This window comes from Lasioglossum baleicum, chromosome 15, assembly GCF_051020765.1.
Source record: "Lasioglossum baleicum chromosome 15, iyLasBale1, whole genome shotgun sequence".
Lineage (NCBI taxonomy): Eukaryota > Metazoa > Arthropoda > Insecta > Hymenoptera > Halictidae > Lasioglossum > Lasioglossum baleicum.
This window is the reverse complement of record NC_134943.1, coordinates 9478149-9501809: the sequence shown is the minus strand read 5'-3', so window position 1 is coordinate 9501809 and position 23661 is coordinate 9478149. Positions and strand designations below refer to the sequence as shown.

Here is a 23661-nt window from a genome sequence, read left to right as displayed (position 1 = left end):
ATTTCCAGAACGGTACAGGAGAATATGAAATTTTTATTTTTCCGCGTTTCCCGAACATTTTCGTTTGCAGAGGTGAAATACATTCTGCCTGCTACGTTAATTTAATTTGCTATTTTAATTGAAAGTCGAGCAAGTTTGGAGATTTTTAGAAAATTTGCGAAAAACATGTATCTTTCCTGTATATTTTTATAATCAGGGCGTCCGTCATTCAATTTGCTAGTTCATGGTATAAGTGATCTATTCATTTGTTTTAAAAAGGACAATATTTAAATGATAAAAAAAACAATGAACGGAAGAAGTGTTGTCTCGTGTTGAAACGTAGGCACGGTGCTCAGTTTCGCAAACGAATATTGTTTTCCGACGAAAACTATTTTAACATGGAGCAGGCCTATAACATCCAAAATGATAGAGTGCTTGCTCATGGGTCTTCTGAAGCGAATAAAAAAGGTCGCATCGTTTCACGCACTCCGAAACCTGCAGGAGTTACGGTTTTGGTAGGGGTGACCACCACAGGCAAAACTGACCTGATTTTCATGGAAAATGGAGTCAAGATTGATGCCAACAATTATGTTAGCACTATTTTGGAAGCCATCGTAGTGCCGCGGACACAGAACCACTACCACGGACAACCCTGGATTTTTCAGCAGGATTCTGCACCCGCTCATCGTGCTAAGACAACTCAGGACTTCTGCAAGGCCCATTTTCCGGAGTTCATCTCGGCCAATGAATGGCCGGCATATTCACCCGATTTGAATTTGTCGGATTATTCTATCTAGAGTATTCTCGAGGCAAAAGCTTTTGCTAAACCTCACAACTCAGTGGAGTCGTTGAAGCATGATTTGAAGAAAGCGTGGAACGAAATTGACGAAAATACGAGAGAAAATAAAAGAGATCATTTCGAAAAAGGCTTTGTATAACTTGAATGTTATGGATTTCCAATGTTATTATTGTCGTGTTCGATGTACTAAATAAAAATTTGGTTGCACAGAGTAATTATGTAGAAAGTTACCAAACTTTTGCCGCACCCTGTACATATAAGGGTTCCCGAAAAATGTCCAGAGTAAGCAGCATTGCAAAAATCGTTTCAACAGATGTGCCGCTTCCTACACAGTATGTCTGGAAAATAACGGAACTTTCTTAATTTAAAGGAAACTATTAACGCCATCAACTGAAACAAAACATATCCTGAAGGCTGTAACTTTCCTCTACAAGAGAAGACCACGATCACTGCAATCGATCAACGGATTGTTAAGTTATAGCGCATAAAGTGATAGTACCTTTAGTCTGCTCGTCACAAAAACACGACGGAACAAAGAGCAAATATTAAATTTCGTTTCTAGCTCGGTAAAACTATTACAGAAACATTTGAATTGACGTAAAAAGTTTATGGTGATGACTGCTTATCCCGTACACGTGTGATCGAATGGTATGAGCGATTCCAGGACGGTCATGATACTTTGGAAGACGATCCGAAAAAACAAGTCTGTGTGCTCCAACATCCTCCGTATTCGCCTGATTAATCACCGCGTGACTGTTTCCTGTTCCCAAAACTAAAACTAGCCATGAAAGGAACGTTTTATGACCAAAGTGCCGTAACGGGGGTCATTGGGGCGATTCCGCAAAATGAAATTAAAAAATCTATGTTAGCATTGCTTGAACGTGCCCAGCGGTGTATTGATGCGGAAGGGATGTATTTTGAATAAAGAGGAATAATTTCGGCAAAATAACCAATTGCTTTTTTTGTTATTTAGAAAGTTCCGTTATTTTCCAGACATACTGTGTATGTATGTTACTTGTTGTTCGGTTTGATCGAGCTGAGCGTGCCAAGATCGTAAACCGGGTGGTGGATGACTCAGAGTAGTACGTATCTCGTTCGCCAGACAGTTATTCCGATGACTAATGCTAAGGGATGCGCGATAGCTACCGCCAAGACAAACGATCCGAGTTATATAACACCGGTGCTCGCCGGTATTAGGGGATGCTATAAACGCAAACATCCGCAGTCCAATAACAACAATAACGTTTTCGGCGGACGTAGCCGCGGGGGAGGAAGAATGGTGGTATTCGCAGACGTCGAAGGTATTCGCAATTTCGAAGCCCGCAGCAGCACCCCGGCCGGGGGTGAATATCATGCCGGCGCGCCGGAAAAACGAGAGGGTGACACGTGAACGTGAACGCGTGTACTGGGTGTACCGCTTAGAATATCCGCATAGAAAATCGCCAGAATATACGGAACTTCCAGTATTCACTGCTGGGAAGTGTGCAATAATAAACATTTATCCCGGTGTAAAGGATTAACGAAAACGAAGCGGCGCACGTTTTACTTGAATTGCGAGAAACAATCGTACATCTGTTTTTAAGGTGTCGTTGTAAATAGAGAAGTCTCTATTTAAGTCTCTAAAGAACTCTAATCTTTCAATTCACATTAGTTTCAGTCGTGAACAAAATTTGTCATACCCTCCAGAAGGACTTGAATTAAATAATGTTCGAGAAGGGTCATTCATATATTTTATATTCCCATTTATTACTGAAAAAATATTTTCAAAAATCACTTCAGACGATCAAAAGCCTAGATTTCACGCTTTCAAATAAGCCTAAGCACAATCTTCTAGTACTATTTTTCTCAAAGTTATAGCAGGTTAAACAAGGCCAATCTGTCCCCACCATCAACCGATTCCCCGCCTTCCAATTAAGACCCAATCGTAATTAAAATTTCATTAAATTATCAGCCATATAGTTCGGTATCAGGTGTCCCACCATGTATATCGAGCGTGTACATCGCGGGTTCCGACCTGCAGCAAAGGTACACCTTTTCATAGGGTGTCTGGCTGGCTTCCAAACGACCGGGTGTGCGAACGGACGCCGATCGAAATGAGATTCCCGGCTCGAACGGCGGCTACCGGCGAGGATTACCCGTCACGACCCGCCTCGACCCGCCTCGAGGACCCGAGCACTCGCGGCTCAACGCGATTCCGGCCCAAGGAACCCGCCTGTTCGCCGCTCATCTCGGATTCCATTTGCCGTTGACGGTCGCCCGCGCTTGTTCCCTCGCTCTGTCGAGATCGAAATTCCGTGCGCACCGTCCGAAAATTCACGCCGGTTTGATCGGTCGTCGGAAAACCCGACAGGCGGGTCGTTTGAAGCCCCGAATCCTTTGAGGGACCCGTTGAATACGCGCTTTACCCGCGCTCGTAACGTGCCTTTGCGTTTATTGTACGACCGCGACAAACGCTCAGAAAAATTCAGAAAGACGTCGTCCAATACTGCTCAAATTTTAATCGTGGGAAAAATTTTCTGAACTACGCACAGCATTTTTTCAATCCCCAGAGACATTCGAATTCAAAATTGTTTAAAAAAACACCACAACATATAGTTCATATTTCCACTGTTTGTAAAGAAAAATATTTTCAAAATCTAACTTAGGGGATCGAAAGCGCAAGGCTCGCGCTTCCAAACAAGCACTAGCACATGCCACTTCGATTTTTTTTTTCACCAAGTTACAGCAGTTCAAACATGGTGAATCTTCCTCCAACATCCACCGATGCTTCGTCTCCCACAGTAACTGAATACTGTGGACGAGTATCGTTTCATATATTCTAAAATTCGGTTTATCGAACCTGTTCGTTACGCACGCGATAAAAGTTATGGATTTTTGTTGCAGAAAAGTTTTCGCAGCGTCAGCTCGGAAAAAGTCGAGCCGCGAACTCGATACGCGGGACCCTCGCCGCAGAAATTACACCCACGGATCATTTTCCCTATTTTCCCTATTTTTCAGTCGGACCGGTGACCCGGCTCTTTTTCCACGGGAAATCGAGACTCGACAGGCTGGCTCTCTTTGTACCCGCGAGATAGATTAAATTGAACAGGATGGACTGGGGATTAAACGCGGGTAGATGCTCTCGCGGGTGGGGCTGGGTAATTGTTTTTGGTAATTGCGACAAATTGCCCATTCGCGGCGGAAATAATTTCGGCGAAAAATTTTGGTCGCTGCGTTGATCTCCGTACGCACCAAAATCGCATGACTTTTAGTACAAAGGACCTGAATTTTTTAAAGATGTTAGACCGATTTGTTTGCTAGAGAACGAGTGAATAAAAATTTGTTTAGTTTGCGATTGGTAGAAATCGTACAAAATTAAAAAAATGATGTTTTTTCAACTTTTTTGTCTGAACCTGTAACGCGATAATATAAAAAATGCGTTTTGTAGATTTCAGTAACTTATATGCATACTGAAAGTTTTATCAAAACTAAGATTTCGATCAAAACACATTTTTTATATTATCGTCACAGGCTTAGACAAAAAAGTTGAAAAAACATCATTTTTTAAATTTTGTACGATTCCTACCAATTGCAATCTAAACAAATTTTTGTTTACCGGTTCTCTAGCAAACTAATCGGTCTAACATCTTTAAAAACTTCAGGTCCTTTGGACTAATTTTAAAAAAGTTATTCGATTTTTAAGAGTGTCCACTTAATATTGTCCACGACTGTAAGCAACTTGATGATTTGAATAATTGTAAGATGAAAAATATAAAACCGGTCAAATAACCGGCAGTGATAGGTTAGTCTTAATATCGTTTTTTAGCGCTGTAGGATTTGAAGACAAAAATTAAGAGAATTTTTAGGAGACGAGTTCTGTGGCGATTATGAGGTTTGAAGAATTTTTATGGGGAAGCTTACCCATCACAGTGCCCGCATAGGAATGCGAAGTGTCAAAGGGGATGGGACCCTTGGTGCCCTCGAACGTCACATCTGTACTGAACAGGCTCTTGTCTCGAATCAAACGTAACGTCCATTGTCTGTAACAGAAAAATACTTCATCATAAGAATGTCCACTTTCATAATACACTGTTACAATACACTGTAATACAATTTCTTAAATTTTCGTTATTAGGCCAGCTAAAAAAGTTGTAAAAATCAATTTTTAGTATTGTTTTTCACAATTCCGGCCAAATGCATATTTCCAAAAAACTTATTTACTAAACGTCATTTGCTAAACTAATTCTTCTAGCCTTACAGAGAAATTGAAGTCGTTTCGTCCATTCATATAAAAGTTATTCTAATTTAAAGTGTGTGGAATCAATTATGCTCCTTACCGTATATGCTATATTATACATGTGTATGTATTATGGTTGCAAATGTACAGTAAAGAATTTTCTGAAAGGCGAGAGCAAAGTCGAGCGACAATTTAACCCGTCATCCCCGGTTGAAGGGTTGAATTTCAAAGTTGCACAAAGGGAACCAAAGGGAATCCATGGGAACAGGGCGTTTGTAGAACAGCCATTGGAGCTGCATATAATTTCCTCTGCCGACTTCAAAAATGAAAGGCCACGTCACCCGAACACTGCGTGCCTAAGGACCGTGCGTTTTCGGAAAAATCGGCGTCGGTTTGATTGTAATTCGCGTCGGGGCGAGGCAAATAGAGCGCACAAAGGCAGGCAGCGGGCTTTGCGCTTTAGCATTCCGTTGGACAAAAGATATAGCTGGGTACAAAGTGGCTCTCTGTGCAGCTCTGATTAATTATCGATTTCCGTCCGCGTAATAACAATCTCGGCCCGGAACACGAAAGCCTCCGATAATCCGATATCAAGACGGAACGAGAACCGTGGAGAGATTTAGAAAGCTGAACGGAGAAACGGACCAAAAAGGGACAGGGAAAGAGGAGAGGAACTATGAGAAAAGTACTCGCGGGACGATTAGCGTTCGCCTCTATCGCGAACGAGTTTCATTTTCCTGTCCGCTCTTTCGCAGAAAATTCCGGCGTTTATGCAAACGCCGTTCTCCTCCCTGATCCTACTCTCTCGAAACCGGAATGGAATCAACGTTTTATGCGCGGACGTGATCCTCTCTGTTATCGGTCCCCGTTGTGAGAAAGGAGAGAGGGGGAGGAGATCGTTCGAGAGGATGAATCACGGCCGTCGGGAAGCCTTCGAAACGCCGACGTCAGGCAACCTTGCGAATCGACGGACCACAGACGAGAAAACGTCGACGGGTCAACGGCAAACAGTCGACAAGCAGACTTTTTTTTCTCCAAGCAGGAATTCTTCCCTTCTCGCAGGAGCGTCACGTATCGTTCGCAGACTGGTCCTCTCGACGCTGAGACTACAGCATTCGTCAAAATCACGGGTCTCAACATTTTTTTAATTTAACACTATTTCTACCGCGATCATTGGTGTAGCTTTCTCGAATTATTTCTGTTTTATTATCTACACTCTAAACCATTCGCAAAGATGACGATTTTATTAAAAAGTATAAAGTTCGGTTGCATCGTCATTTGTTAATATAAATTTCGTTACGCTAGTTCCTCGTTAACAACAAATATCGTTGGGTCGCGAACAATGTAAATATTATTCTGTTTATTTCTGAATATTTTAATGACGAGAGTCAAAAGTATACAGAAATTATTATTACCATTATCGAACGATATTTAAACATTAAAACCGTGTTTATTGTAAAATGAATTTTCATCAATCACAGCGAACAGAGGAAACACGAAACTCCAAAAGACTTCAAAGAAAATCTACAACTACGACTAATCTGTTTTTTAATCGAGACACGAAAGGAGGATTGACTCGATAGTGCTTCCTGCAAGGATTTTCATTTCAGACGTCTGTCAAAGGATTTGAATAATCTACGAGGAAGAGCATGAAGCGTAATAAGTAAGTCATTAATAAGGTAACGGTCTTCGTTTACCAGAAAATCAAAGGCGAATGTCGTTTGACTGTCAAATAAAACCCAACTATCGCGTCTGTTTATGGCTCACCGTTTCTACTACGCGATGTACACGGTTAAATGAGACTCGTACCAAAATAGGATGCCAATATTTTATACAACTACCGATTCCCCGCGGGCTTCGTTATATCATTATAAAATAATACGATCCCACCTTTATTAATCGCGAACACCGGCGCCGTAATTTTAACCAGTGGCAGCTTGAAAAAGGGGATTTTCCCAAAAAACGAACGCATTTCATCTGATTTCGTTTTCCTCGTGGCGAATATCCTTCTTTTATTAATCGACTCGTATATTCCCCATTTTTGTTGGAAACTCTTCAAACAAATGCAAAACAGAAAAATTAAAAGCTTCAAACATTTAAACAAATGTCTTCCTATATAAAGAATTGAATTGTGCGTGTTAGCATTTGAAACAATTCAATCTCGACATTGGTCCTCAACGGGTTGAACCTTGAAACACATCTAACAGTCTAAGTAGTAGCGTTTCCCAACATCGTAATCTCTCCATTGTCCTATAGAAAAATTAGCCGGAGCACTAGGGGGGGATTAGCGTCTCTCGTTCTACAATTTCTCCCACATAAATAGTTCATTCTCGCTCATGCGAACGAGCGCAGCGCGTTCGGAGAGGGTTTGCGCGGGAGTACGGCTGGTAAATCGTAATATTTCGCTGGCGGTCCGGCTAATCCGTGTCTCCGGCTATCGCGAATTTAATTAAACGTAATCCATTTATCCGGGGATCCGGGATTATACGGCATCGGCACGTACGCAATCGCGGCCGATCCGCGTTTCAATGTCACTCGGCGGCCGCTCGAATCCTTTCACGTCTCTAAATTTAATATGCCTCGTCTGCCGAGCCGAGCCGAGCCGATCCGAGCTAATTCCGATTGTGTGTACCCGAGAGAGAGAGAGAGAGAGAGAGAGAGAGAGAGAGAGAGAGAGAGACTCGACCGTACTACGTGTCGTTTACTTGGTTTCGTCCTTCGATCGCAAACCGTCTAGTCACCGCGACACCACTTTCGCGGGAACGACTCAAGACCGCCTAATCGCTACACACCGCCGAGAAAACCTTCACAGATTATAGTTCAGCTTCGAAAGAATCGCTGAATCACCGGAACGGATCCTGACGGACACCGAGGTCCGCGAAATCCGCCAACCGTGGAATACTCGCTCGGAATCTTGAGGATCTTGATGGAACGATAGCTCGCGTTTAGAATTAATAGTGCGTTGCGCAACCTCTGTCCCAGCCAACCCGCTTATCTTCCACGGAGTAATTAATTATCCTTCCGTTTGTTTTTTAATTGATCTGATAGCCGTCGCACCGGCTCTTAACTCATTTCGAGGAATCACGATCGAATTTATTGCTGTTTATTATTTAGAGCTCGAAGATCTAATCGGACGTTGTTGAGCGGAATTTAGACTTCTAGTCAAATTCAATTTTTTTGGATCCTATTTTTACAATTTCCGCTTTCTCGATTTAGACAATGCTTTTTCATGACATTTGTAACAGGACAGTTGTCAGGTGTATGGCAATCTAGCGGGGACCGAAAATAACAGTCATTAATAAAAAGTTGATTATTATTGAAATTTAAGATAATCAACACAAAATATAACATAAAGAACAAAATTCGAAGAACAAAATGATTAAAAAATTTCGATTTTTATCATAACAATTACGCATTTATCAACAATAAAGCTCATAACAATTATCGATGTGAGAAATTTATTTCGTTCGCTCATAACAGTTATCGATGAGACAAGTTCATTTCGGTCGCTCAGAACATTTATTGATGAAGGAAATTTGTAATAGTTATTATTAAATAGTACAACTTTCAAATGGTAGACAATCAATTATTTTATAAATTTTTTATTCATAAAATTAATTGGTACAATCAAAATTTAATGTGACAAACATGAGTTTTTCCAAATTTTCTCCTGACAAATTACACCGCAAATCATCTAGCGTTAATTTTAGTGCAGAAAAGGCTCGTTCAACGCTAACCTAAGTTGCGCGGGCACAGCGTGAATTATGCACACTAGTTTTGATAAATACGGGAGTCTATATTTCTGATTTTCTCAGTAATCTATAATATTTTCGTTATATAGATACGTTTTTCCCTATAGTTTTCAATTTCAACGTATGCCTTACTCTAATTTCGACAATTCATATCGTCCAATTCATCGTCCGAGGAGGACGAATCCACTTCCATTGCTGTTATGGAATTTTTCAAGGAAATCCATGTACGAGTGGAACAGAGTCGTCCATGAACAAAGACTGGCAAGAAACAAATTTTGAAACAAGAAACAAGAGAAGAAATTTTCGGTTACTTATAATCCTCGTTTGTAACCAATACGATTTTAATCGATGGAATACTTGTTATTCCATGACTTTTTTCTTTTTGGTTATAACAGTTAGGATCCCTACAATCTAGAAATCATATTCAGTATTATACCTCCAAAACGTTACAATCAATTTTTCCGCGTCAGAGTACCACTGTACATGAATCTCTCCGACACCTGAAGCCAAAGACCAATAAAACCAGCGCAGATATGAAATAAACAACGAACACACCTACAAACAATTATGTCTGCAGCCTCCCAAGTGTGCAATCACGAAATTGAAGGGCTTATTTTTATATCAAGCGATTTTCCGCACGTTGGTGGACCAATCCGGCGGCCGTTGCGGCTCGGATGCAAATCCGGCTTGCGAATCATCGAAATTGCGAGCCGGTGGGAGCTCGATCAGCGGAAAAAGGGATCGCACAAAGGTAGAGGGTGCCGGATAGAACGTTGGAAAAAATGTATTGCGTGTAAAAAGACCGGGTGTTCCCGCGGCTCGGACAATTTCCATTTCCGGGCGCGAACAGATTTCGCTCGAAAAATAATCGTGCGCGCGATAGTTCGCACGAGAGAAGATAGAAAGATAGAGAAACACGTGCAAAGAGAGAGAGAGAGAGAGGAAGATGGAGGATCCTTTTGGCTCTCCTCGCTCCTTTGTCTTGCGGAAAGAATTTAATACCGGCGGTATTAGCATAAAGAAACGAAGGGAAGAGGAACGAGGCCGAGCCCAGCGCGAGGCATTAACGGCGCGAGCAACAATTAGTCGCGGATCCTTGTACAGCTCCTCCCCCGACTCTAATTATTCTCATAACTCGATACCGGTGATAACGGTGAGCCTCACCTTGCCTGCTTCCCACCTGCGAGCTAGGCTCTTTGTCTCCTCGAATCAGGCATCGAAATAAACAGTTACCTTCGCGTGTTCGAATATGATATATTCACGAATACCTCGAGCGTACCGGAAGTTATATTATTTATCACGAGACTGCGTCACTTTGATGCATTTAAAATCTTTATTGCGCAGAAAGATCCGCAGTCTAATTATCTGCCTCTCGGCTTTGACGGGGACTCCCCTTTTCGCTCTTATACAATTTTATACAACCAGGCTGCGGATCTTTTCGCAAAGTAAAAATTGTCTGTGTCAATTGCAAGGCACAGCAGTCTTAGGAATCTTCTTTTTTCTTCAACAATTTTAGATGAAGATTTCATAAGGACATTCCAACTCTTCTCATCATTCTACTTTATTTAATTTAAATTTAAATTTAATTTAAATTTATTTTATTTAATTGTAAATGCGTAAAATTCACAGTCTACATCTTGTGATTTTCATCGACAATAAACTATTTCATCGAGAATAACTAGCTATAAACTACCCACTAATTTCAAACAAAATCTAATCGATTGATCTCAGCCTTGTTATATTATCGGAAGTTATAACGCGATACTTTTTGAAATTTTTCTACGGGTTAGGTGCGAGACAGAGCGTATTAAAACGTTTCAAGAGGCTTTCAATCCATGCTTAAAATCGGTTCCGTTAAGAATTGCATGCACTCGCCGCCGGATCGAATCGGCGTCGCAAATCACGCTCCTCTTCGCGCGTTTTTGCGTATTAAAACCGCTTCGAACGTCTCCGCTGGCGCGTGTAATTCGTTCGACGCGATTCGCGATGCTTGGACAGCTGACTCGTGATTGGTGATCCCGATTGTCAGGCTGGTTTTTTTGTTGTTCCACGTCCGGGACGATTGCGGAATAATATTTGTTGTCGAGCGAACCGACACCGACCCTGTTGTGAAAAGGCGCTGAAAAAATCCTTGTACTTCTTTTTCTCCAAGAGGACTCTACGCGAAAAGATACGTCTAAAGTGTAGAATAATATTTTGCTGGATGAGGCTTCGATTCCCAGAGGAACGGAGTTGAACGTCTGGGAACCGTGAATTGGTTTTCGTCAAGTAGAAACGGCGTGCCCATGATCAGACACGCCTTTGAACTTTCGAAATCGATTATCCCGGAAACGAAGCCTTGCACAGAGAAATATTATTCCACCTTTTCGACTCGGTTCTTCATTTAGAATCAGACTGTGTGCAAATCAATTTTTGATTAGCCAAATCTTATTACCACGCTTATATATTAACTGGCCGTGTTGTTGTAGGCGTCAAATCTTCTAAATGACTTTTAAACCTCTTCCCATAGTCCAATTTTGCTGAAATTTTGTATACAAAGTAGGAAATAAAATGTATAAAAAAAAACTTTTTAAAAACCACGCTCATATTAAAATACACTAAGAAGGAGAAAATAAAGTTAAATGATTAATCATATTTTGCGCAAAAATTTTAAGCAATTAGTTCAAAATTTCTTCTGTCATAAAATTAGTGTCGGTATATATAGAAAAATTTAATATAAATCTAAATAAAACCATGACATTAGTGACTATAAAAAAAAGCGTGGAGCGCCCACGAAGATTACGTCGATATAGTTTAGCACTCCACGCTTTTATTGTTATAGTCACCAATGTCATGATTTTATTTAAAATATTACATTTTTCTATGTATTCCGACACTAATTTTATAACAGAAGAAATTTTGAACTAATTGCTTAAAATTTTTGGGAAAAACCAAGAAAAGTTTGTAAAAAGTTTTTTTCATGTATCTTATTATACACTATCTTCCACGTAGAACCGGATTATGTGCGAATAGAATTTCCAACAACTGAAAGATGTGTTAGAAAATTCTTGTGAAATTTCTTCGCGCGACCTGTTCCATAAAACGGTTCTGGGAAGAACTCGAGATCCAAAAATTGTTGCGGTATCAACTGCTGTTACAATGTAATGCATAATATAGGTATACTCTACAATACAATAAAGTTTAGTTTGAAGTCACTCATTTCAGCAGGCTGTGTCTCTTAATTAAAAAAGTACTCCACTCCAATCATATCCTTCAACGCAAGCCGATGCGAAAAGATTTGGCAAAAGATTTGATTAAACAAACGGGGTGTCATCATTTTCCAGGGTGTTATCGCGGATGCATTTTTGATGAACAAGAGTTTCCTAGCTTCCCTGTCGAAGACTCGCAATTATTAATTCCCTCGCTCTGACCTGCTTGTAACAAAAGTGACTTTTTGCCGTCGTACGAAGAGACAGAGAGAGAAAGACAAGCTTGTCGAAAATCAATAGTCTCATGTCCTGACTGCGGATCTTTATGCAAATGAATGTTTCTAGGCGTCCATTAATACAACCAGCATCTACATAGAAGCTTACTACCTCGCTAAACGTTATGGTTATGTTTCGAATATTAAATCCTTGTTTAACCCTGTTCCAATTTTTATTTCGCCGGCAGACAGAGTAGTAATTTATTCATTGCCTCGCCACTCCGGGACTTGTTCACGCAAACATAAATCCCGTTGAATTCGCAAAAACTGACGTCGGAGAAAAATTAGGCTGCTCTATCCAGGCTCCAACTTATAATAAAAAAATTTATCACGCTCGCATCGTGGCTTGTCCCCGTGAGAAATGCGAGTTTTCTTTTCGGTGCTTCGTGCACAGAGGATATTTATGAAGAAGCGTGGGAAATAATTTTCTGTATTCCTTGGAAAGAACAGAATATCGTCTCAATAAAATATCGTCCATGATCGACCATCATCATGAAATATCATGATCAGTGAGGACTTTCAAAGAATTCAAAAACATTCTTTTCAACTGAGAACAATTATGTATTCTATATTTCACCCACATATTTTTGTCTACTCGCACACATAACTTCTAACTTATACACCTAGTATAATGTTAGTAAATTTAGAGGAATTAACCAGGTTCATTCTTTGCCTTTGTATGCAACTATCCAATTAAGAGCTAGCTTGATACTCGCGTGGTTACTTTCGTCGGTGACTACAGAGGGGGTACACAAAGTATTCGTACATCTTTTAAAAACTAATAACTTTTTTATAAACGTGCCACGACCTGATTTTTTATAATCAATTAGAAGCATTGGTTTACGAAATGGTATGCAAAAAAGATTTTCAAAAATTATAATTTACAAGGTTACATGCAAAAATAAAAAAGGCATTTTTTAAAACTTTTTTTATATATGTTTGACTTTTCAAATATATGTTTTGTAGATCTATGTTAGTTATACACGTGCGGAAAATTTCATCACGTTTCAACACATCGAAAGATGTACGATTCTGTGGATTTTTGGCAGAAACTGATCAAAACTCGTGTAAAACTACGATTTTCACCATTTTTAACCGCTTGTAGCTCGTGTGTATGTTAATCGATTCCGATGAAATTTCAGCATGCGTATAACTAACATAGATCTACAAAGCATATATCTTAAATTTTCATTGAGGTTCCACATAAAAAAAATATATTTAAAAAAACCTTTTAAAAACCACGCTTATATTAAAATGCACTAAAAAGGAGAAAATAATCTTTTTAGGCATTGGTGACTATAAATAAAAGCGTGAAGCGCTAAACTATATTGACGTAATCTTCGTGGGCGCTCCACGCTTTTATTTATAATCACTAATGCCTAAAAAAATTATTTTATAAAAATTTGTTTTTAATATTGCATTGTCATCCAGTTCTGAGCTATGTTTAAAGTTTTAAGTCTCTAGCTCATCGGGAAGTGGTTTAAAATTCGATTACAAGATTTGACTCATACAACAACAACTCGGCAAGCTAATATAAGCGCGGTAAAAAAAGTTTTAAAAGATCCCGTTTTTATATTTGCATGTAACCTTGTACATTATAATTATTTGGAAAATCTTTTTTGCATATCATTTCGTAAACAAATGCTTCTAATCGATTATAAAAAATGAGGTCGTTTGGTACAATTATAGAACAGTTATTAGTTTCTAAAATGTGTACGGATACTTTGTACACGCCCATTGTATATATTTTCCTCGGACAGTCTACAGAGATACAGAGTGATTAGGTTTTTGTTCCCCGCGTTCCATAAATAGAGAAAACTCGCATTATGCGCGGCACGACCTGATACGTAAAATGAAATCCTTCAGAGCGAAAGAGCTTCGAATCACGCGCGTGGAATCGCATTCTTCGTCGGGTATAGTTCTTCCGAATATAGTTGGGGATCCGGTTCCTCGGTACGTAGGCACAAGTTCAATCCACGATCCAACCAACGCATGTTCCACCGTGTTGCTCGCACGGAGGCGTCTAACGACCCGCGTTTTCATACGCGGGGGAACCAAACCGTGCTGGAACGTCCTGGAACACGCACCGCCGCGAGCACCGTGTGAATTTTATGCACTGCCTCCACGGGAAAAAAAATTGCAGCACCGAGGCGGAGCCAGTCGAACAATTTTCGAAACCTCTACCCGCCGTGCACCACAATTTTCATTGCATTTTTTAGAGCTGCTCTTATGTACCATCTTCTGCAAAAATTATCTCACCGAATTAGACGAGCCTCGACCCTTCGCACTCCGAACTATTTTAATTGCAATTCTATAAATAATTCTATAAAGTCGCTGTGTTTTGTGGCCGTGCGAAATCAATACGGGCCTGTTTATGTACTTCTTTAAGGCCTGGTTTACGTTGCATTTTTGTCCAGAAGAATTTAAAAGTTGTTGCACACGTCTCGTTGTTACTGGTAGCTCCAATTCAGCTCGAAATTGTGCTGCATTTTTCCTTTCCTTAGCCGCAGACCTCATTAACAATGAATGTTGTCGCCTTGACAATTTTTGATTACCACCTTTAAAATGATTTTTTCCGTAACTTGCACGTAAATTGATGTAATTATTAGTCGCAGTATATGACCGATCAATTTTCTTAGTAATTGTGCGATCAGAGCAGGCTATATCTTTGTAAGCATCGATTGATGCTTTTCCTTCACTTGTTAGTACTTTTCCTCTCGGCATTCTAATACACGTGAATCAGATTATAACGAACAGGAATTCTATGAGTTCTAAAACCAAGACTTCGAGAATATTTGCAATTTTCTGTAGTTCTCTGCTCAGAATACAGAGAAACACTAACAAGGGAAGGACCCCAAGTATACGACTTTGATTTTGATCATCTTTTGTGAGACGATGATATATGGATCTCTAATGATGTCTGCAAAATATTAGGTGTAGTTACTCAGTAGTTTTAAAGATATAAACAATTGAACTTTCACGCAACCTGCTTGCACGGCTAATGGAACTTCGAAAACTAGAGCTGCAAATCATGGTAAAGTTTAATTGTTTATATCTTTAAAACTATTGAGTAACTACACCTAATTTTTGCAGACGTCATTAGGGATCCATGTACCATCGTCTCACAAAAAATTATCAAAATCGAAGTCGGACACTTGGGGTCCTTTCCTTGTAAGTGGCTTTATAGAAACTTCGCACCTGTGTTCTGCACCACACAGAAAAAAATCAAAACAAACGTAAATAGTAAACATAGCGGTCTAGAGTGCGCAGTCCCTTTATCCGAGTGTTAACAAGGCACAAGACCAGATGCGATAAATCAACAAAAAAGTTGATACTTCTTCAAATATCTACGAAAATGAAGATGACTTTATAGAAATTTCGGCCACTGTATATGAAAACATGTAAAAACATTTCAATGACGTCCGTACATTATTTTCAGCTTTGTTGTATTTTCGAAGAAGAGAAGTTTGTGACTCACACAATCGACGACGACAATTTTGATTTGACACAAAGGATCCGCGGTCTATTCATTACCCTCATCTCCCTCATCTCACATCACGATACTCGAACAAAAAAAAAAAAGAAAATCCACCCATAAAACACTTGGAAATTCTCGAATTAAATGGCTCACTCAACGTGCGAGAAAAACCTGCATAAACTCTGTAGACGGAGGTAGAGTCGTATAATCGTGGAGTTAACTCGTTCAGGTTGAGCACGCGGAGAAGGTCCCTTATCACTTGGGCGACTTGCGTTTCTCTCTCTCTCTCTCTTTCTCTCTCTCCTGGAATTTCACAGTGTCGGAATAAAAATCCCGTGTCCCGTGTCACGCAGATGTCGCGAGGGCCGCGGGTCCCGCATATGAATTGCAAAAACGCGCGTCCTTTTTCGCAATATCCCCGACGCGTCTCGACGCTCGTCGATTCGTCGACGAGCTCGTTAAATAGCCGCGAAAGCGATCAATCAAAATCGGCGCGGCGCTGCGCGTCGGGGTTGGTTAAGCGTCCCACGATGGAAGCATCAATCACGTCGGAAGGAAATTCGTCCCTCATCTCGCTCATTCTCTCACCCTCTCTCTCTCTCTTCTATCTATTGTTGCATACGGGCTGCATACAGCTGCATGTGCATGCGCGAGACGCTGCCGCGTTAAAGCGTCGCGTCACGTTGTCCCCGGTAAATCGTGTTCGACGAATAAATACAAGGAATTTATTAGATTCCTTTCCTCTCTATTTTATTCTACGTCGTCCGCTCTCTCCGGGTGTCTCTCTTTCTAGGTTTTTCCCGTCGTTCTTTTCCGCTGTTTCCGCGCGGCCAGAGAAAATCGGATTCGCGGACGGCCGTGTTATTGGATTCGTTAGACGGGATTCGCGGCGACGCGGCGTGTCTAGCGACGTAAAAAGTTTATGAGAAAAATCCGGCGCGCCCGGGATTACCCGATCCTCCACCGCGAGAATGAATTTCCGAGCTGTACACCCCCGCGTATCGCTGCCCTGCCGATTCGCGGACTTGCGAGCCGTTTATCCGGATGAGGGAAGAACGTTCAGCGCGCTGGTCATGCTCTGTGCACCGGACAAGAGAGATTTTGCGGTGGGAATGAAATTCCGTGGTGCTGCGGTACGGGCACAATGCAAAAGTTGAGGATAATGTGCGGTTCATTGTTTGCTGAACATTTGCAGTTACGAGGAAGTGTGTATTACTGCCCTCTTGCTAACAGGTCAGTTAACGTTACGTGGAATGATCATTATTCAATCTAGCATGTTACAAAAATTTTTTACATGATATTGAATCACGTCTGAAGAGTTTGCAAAAAGTTTTTTGTCCGTGCATCATCTAGTTCGCTTGTAATAAATTCTTAAAGATTGCATATCTTTCGTCTGACTCGCATCGTTTTACAACCTTTTTGCCGTGCTAGTCAGAGCTAGGTGGAATGAGCACCATTGAATGAGTCATGTTGCAAAAATTTGACAACAGTGCGAAACTATGCCCTTATGTATTTCAAAAAGTTTTTTATCTGTAACTCGTCTAGTTTTGCTGTAATAAATTCTCGAAGATGGCCTATCTTTCGAGTGATTGTTCTACAGCCTTCCATAGCCAGATTCGCCTGTGTCAAAAAAACTGAATCAAATTCGCCATCGAATTCCACCGACTTGTAAAGCCTCGAGGACATCGTAAAGCCCCGTTCCCATCGTGCGGTTCCGTTCGAAAGCAGCAAGAAACCCAAGTTCCGACTTACCCGGCGGAAGTAGGTTGGCCAGAGGGCCGATTCCGTCGTTCCACGGGAAAAATTCATCCGTAATTCCCTGACATTAGCCGGGACGGAGGGGTTGGAGGGGTTCCTGTACGAGAAGAATACGTGCTCGAAAACGCGGTCACCTCGCCGACAAGCCGGTTAGAAATGTACCGGAAAGAGCGATTCGCGTTCGCGCTCGTAAAGACCGGCCCGCGGTCGAGTTCTTAAATAACAAGCGGATGCCCGGCAGAAATTATGCTTCTGTGTTCCACCCACACAGGTACACGCGCACCACCCCACCCGAGAAACATCCTAACAGGAAATCCGGTGTCACTGGCGAGCTATAACGTCGATAGTGCTATGGCATTTCGCTGCAGCGTCGCCGAAAGGCAAGGGTTCACCATTTTGTATAAACAGCGTGGACGTCGACGCTTGAGCTGTGACGCTCGGAAAATAATTATGTAGGGCGTGGCACGGAAACAGGACCGTGTAAACACCATCTCAAAAAACCACTTTTTAATCCCAGGTGGGTAAGCGATTTTCGAAAAATCAGGATCTTTTCTCGAAATTACAGGACAAAATCTATTAAATCTCTGCTGACGAAGGTGTCCTTCGTGAAAATAAATGATTTAAAGCGTTAAGAATTAACATATATGTTATTATTAATATTAATAACACTTATTAATTTCTGTTAGACTGCAAAGTAATATTTATGTATTAATAATGAAAACGTAAGAATAAATAACGTAAGAAACAACAACAATATTCGTTTCTCTGCCAGGAAATAATGAACGACACAGATTCAAAGTCACTGCTCCCGCAGTTTATTCTAAGTACATGCATCGGTATTTTTAATTAGCCCGCTCGTTTCCATGCACGGAAATTATTTCTAGTTGCATTCATTATGGATTTTTGGAAGGTTTAACCTGGATATAGACGGTTCTCCATGAGCCAAGGGTTTGGTGAAAATGTTTAGGTATTCCTATTTGAGAGCGCCATCCTGTGTACAAGCTTTGTGCAGTAAGAGTGACGACAGATAATGCCGAGATATTATTTAGAGCCCGGTGAAGGCGGGCGAACTTTGTCGCCAGAGCTTCAGCTACGCGCTGAATTATACAGGCTGTTTCCTTAAAGATACATGATCGCGCGCGGACGAACGTCGCCGGAGAATGTGGAATGAAATTTGTTTTTTTATTACGGCCCGTTATCGGGAAAATAGCGTTTTAAAAGTTTAGAAGCTCCGGCGATGCTTCTTCTAAGGAGAACGGGCGTGCAATGAAACAGACAAGTTCAAATCGTGACTGATTCGGCTCGTGAATTGCTGTTTTGTTGAAGCACCGTTCCGACAGAATATTTCAGAGATATTTACTTTAACGAGCGAGACTGTGTACGATGTAAAATGAAATTGCAGGAAGACAGTGAGACGCAACTTTATTGCTAATTCTTTTTTGAAGTCTTCTCCATCATTTCCGCTTCGTGAATTTGCGTTTTACTCAACCGGAGTTCCAACAGAATATTTCAGCCTCGTTTAAGACAGACATCTACTTTAAACAGCAAAACTGGGCGTGACAAAAGAAAATTTAAGACGGAATTTTCAAGTAAATCATTTTCTTTTTTATTCTTTCTTCATTACATTCTAAACGAATATATGAAAATTTCTCTTCGTATTCGTCCAATGTCTTCGTAATGTTGCATTTGACCTATTTGTATCATAAATGCGTAAAGTCTAACGACATATTTGAAAGAAGAGCGAGAAAGAATTTTCCAACGTCGTCCCTGTAATTTTTGCATACAGCGAACTTGTGTATTATTAAATTAAGGTTCTGAAAGAATATACGAACGTTGTATTAGACAGCTACTTACTGTGCGGAGCAAGACCGTGTCTGATAAAATAAAATTGAAGAAAGATTGAGAAAGGACGTTATCGCTAACTAGTTTCCAAAGTCCCGTCCATAATTTTCAATTTAACAAAATGAACTCCACTTATCTGCGATCGTCGTTTAAACGCGTCGAAGTTTAAGATAGCGTCCGGGAGGTATAGGAAAAATAATCAGTGGCAAAGGTTCTTCCTCGGTCACTTGGCTCCTAACGACGGCAATAATTCGAACACCGAATCGAGAGTAGAACCGCGGGAGAAAAAGTGTGTAAGAGAGAGAGAGAGAGAGAGAGAGAGAGAGAAAGAGAGAGAGAGAGAGAGAAGCCATGGATCTAGTTGAAATTCGTAATCAAGGAATTCGAAAAGCCACTTTCGCCGAGAGTGAACCGTCCGCAGAGAAGACACGCAGAGCGCTAGAAACCGGAAGAGCGGTTGGGGGCCGGGTGGAGTAAAGAGAAGAGAAGAAAACAGCTAGCGGAGGCACACGGGTGGTACTTTTCCCTCCTTCGCCATTATCTTTGCCAGTTCGTAGCAGGTGCATCGGGGCAGAAACAACGAGAGAGGGGTAGGAGAGGTGGAGGTGTGTGGGGACGGGGGACAAAGAAAAAGAGGAAACACGAACCAGAGGATAGAGGGGCGAGGAGGGCAGGGGGAACCCAGGCTACCCGCTGCTGCTTTACATTTTATTGCCTGCCGTGAATTCGACCGATTTACATAAAGAGACGAGAGCGAGCGCTGTCGCGCGTCGCGACGAACGAATTTTCGCGGTGTCGCGGAGTCGTAGAGTCCTTCGTAGACTGTGAGAACACTCGGTGGGCTATGGGAGCACTCGACAGGTTCTGAGAGCCATTCGTGGACTCTAGTAGCTCTCGATACATTCTGGGAGCTCACTCGAACAACTCTCGATGGAATCTGGGAACTCTCAACGGAAACTAAGAGTCCTCAATATATTCTGGGAACTTTCAATCGATTCTGCACTCTCAGAGAACTCTGAATTCACAGAGAATTCTGGGAGCTCTCAGTGCACTCTGGAAACTTTTAGTAGATTCTATGTACTCTCAGTGAACTATGGGAGATCTCACTGGACTGTGGGTCTCTAAATGTCTGTCTTGGTGGACTCTAAATGGCCTTGATAGTTTTCAAAACGGTGTTAACGCATTCTTGGCGGTCTTAATAGACTCTAGAACAGTGTTACCTAATCTTTTTTGTGCCATGCCCCACTTTAGCCCTTCTAAAATTCTTATGCCGCCTATGTGACATATATAATACATAATTTTTCATATTCAAAAATTGAATTGTTCAATGAAGAAACTTAAATGATAGGTTTTAAGAAGACACCAAGTAGGAAATTGTTGAGGAAACACAGTTCTCTAAAAGTACAAAAACAGTACTACTGTTTTACTGTTGCCGTTACTTTTTAAACCAATGGCCATAAAAGGTGTTAGGTAGCGGCCAAGTTTGAATAATTTAGCCCTCCATGTAACTCTTTAAAAATTAAATAGCGTTCTTTTAAACTAATTTTTACAAACGCTTTTTTCAGTATTGCAGGAGGTATTTCTAAGCTAACGAACTTGGCCGTATTCTGTTTGATCTCACAACTCTTTACGGCCATAGAAACTTGGCTCCTGTTTACAGGATGTTTTTGTTGGGGTAGAGGATTTACGGCGTGTGCCCCATGTTGGGGGAAACACTGCTCTAGAATATCTTAATAGACTCTAAAAGGTCTTGAAGGACTGTACAAAAATGTTAAAACATTCTGGGCGATCTTGATGTACTTTGGTACTCCTGATGGACTGCGCGATGCTCGTGTAGGATCGACCATTGACCGATTGAAAGGGGAACGCGGTTCGGCCGGCCTGACCGAAACTCGAAAACTGATCGAGTCCGCGGCCAAAGGCAATTTCGTTTCCCCTCGAATTCTATTAACTCCGCGGCGAGTTTCCTCCAGGACCCGTGGCCACAGGAGGTCGTAAAGAATCTACCGCCGCGCCGGTAGAAAATGAAAAAAGCAAACGGTGCGACGCAACCGGGTAGAACTTCGAAAAAGTCAACCGTCTGTGAGTTTGTGTGTGCGTATACATAGCACCGAGAACGAGATTTCTCAATTCTCGTTGTTACCGTTCCGTAAATTGATTTAAAGAAATACGAGAGATATTTTTGGGGAGGTTTTCGTCGCGGGGCAATCAGCGAATCGCGATTCCGCTTGATTAATCCGACCGGCGCGGCGGCGACCCATCGAGAACGTGTTTCCACGCTCGTCAGCAGCAAACTCCGCGGCGGAGAGCATATTCGCGGCCGAATTAAAGCGTCGCGCGCGGATGAACAGTCGACGCGTAACGAGAAACGAAATGTAATTGAAAGGAATGAATAATTAACCGGTTGATGGCCGGGCCGGCGGTACAGTTTAAAATGGAATTTCGCGGCCGTTTTGTTACGTTGTTCCGGAGCGGAGCCCCATGCCCGAAACTTCGCCCGATGACGAATTGTTGGCCGCGCGCGCATTGATTCCTGTCCACTCGCATAATTACTTTTATTCAACGGAGAATTTTGCGAAACCAATTACCAACGGGAAATGATTCGCCGCGAAAAACCGCCGAATAAACTTCCCCCGTACGAGCCGTTATTCGTTGGGAAAACGAGCTGTTACAAACGAGCTCTCCCGAAGTAGAAACGTCCAGCAGCGGTCAGACGCGTGTTCTACACTTCCAACGAATTTTCTCTCGGAAACGGAGCTTCATAGGAGAAAATGCGAAAACAGATTTTCGAATCAGTTTTTCCCATAAAATCGGTCCGTCGCTGTTAAGTCGTGCCGGTGAGGATGGGACACCCGGTACGGCGCGATTTTCCGCGGAACGCGCGGCGAACAGAGAGACAGGGACACAATGGTATATTCTGCTCCCGGGCCGGTGTATCGCTTTCGAATGTCAAGCGGGCTTTGTTTCCTCGGTTGATGTAGTGCCAAGCATTCCCCGTGCAACCCTGTTAATCTACCCGTGCATCTACGTCCCTCCTGTTGAAATGTGAGCACGCGTGCACACCGGTGTGCGGCGCGGTGCCGCGTTGTGCACCGTCTACACGAACTTGACCTTAATTGGATGTGCAGGCCTATTGACCTAACCGGACGATGCTGCGCGTACGCTGATACGATTACCCGGGAGTTCCGATATACCCCGCAGGAATCGTGTCCCGATTAACGGCGGGCCTCGAATAATTGCGGGGAATTACTTTCGGCAGACAACGGATCGATTCGCGAAACACTTCGGCTGTCTCTCTCCCCTGCATCATTGATCGTCCATTTCCATGCCGGTTTTAATCCTTCGACGACCCACGCGCGCTACCAAACCTCACCGATGCCCTATTTCGACCAAGGAGCTGTCGTTGTTATCGGCCAGCGCTATTTTTAACCGGCTAACGTATCCAATTTGCCGCAATTAAAAGTTTTTCGCAGCTGATGGAACACCGTCGTCGAGCCCCACTTTGCTCTTTTCATTCCATTATGGATCCCGGAATTGCTTTCGCAGCGCATAGTTCTCCCGAAACTGTGTCAATTCGGGGACCGAAATTTTTTCGGAATTTTTCGCGGATCAAAGTCTATTGTACATGTAAAAGCGGAAAAAGAATTTTCTAGAAAGTAGCAGATTATTCATCTGTCCAAGCAGTATAATTAAACATCTTGATCAAGTTTCCGGAAAGTCGTCGTGCACCCCGCCTTTCCTGAAGTATCCTTGTCTACGTAACTTTCCCGGCGGAATAAGAAACATAAACGTGACACGACCAGCCGACAACAACGACAACCATAACGACGACAAGGTTGGAGATCACTTTTCGTGGCGGAGAAACTTACTTGTCGAGCGCTTTCAGGTGAAGCAGCAGAGGCTGCTCGTCGACGACGTTGGTGGCGTCGCGACGCATCCGGTTACGATGATGTCTCAAGGCCGCGGTATCGTACGAAGCTGCCTCGTAGTACCCGATGTACGAGCTCCGAATGATGCCTGAAACATTGTTCCATTCGGTTATGGTTCTATCAAGCTCGTTCCATTAGCTAGAGGGAAATGGAAAATCGAACTGGAGCTTTTTATGCATTTTATAGCTCAGAGGACAGACATGCTTGAAATTCAATAATATTAGATTGTAAAGAAAGAAATGCAGAATTTAAAGCTATGCTTTTAAAGTGTTACAACCCTCATAAAAAACCATTTTATTAAAATTGTTTTAATAAAAACAATAATATGAAAATTCATTTTATAGAAAATTTAATATTGTTTAATAGTAACATTAAATTATTATGAGAATTGATTTTAATGTTATTGAGGAGGGTATTATTAAGATTAATATTTTACAGAGAATTT

The 23661-nt window shown here is 41.8% G+C and overlaps 1 protein-coding gene across 1 annotated transcript in view; it reads right to left on the bottom strand.

The window, feature by feature from the left end:
• The window catches only part of LOC143216192 (disintegrin and metalloproteinase domain-containing protein 10), a 77492-nt gene that overhangs the window by 38272 nt on the left and 15559 nt on the right, over window positions 1-23661 (bottom strand). The window contains exons 3-4 of the mRNA XM_076439032.1: window positions 23157-23304; window positions 4679-4797 (exon numbers count right to left, since the gene is read on the bottom strand). Of these exons, the coding sequence (XP_076295147.1) occupies window positions 4679-4797; window positions 23157-23304 (267 nt within the window). The remainder of the gene's footprint in view (window positions 1-4678; window positions 4798-23156; window positions 23305-23661) is intronic.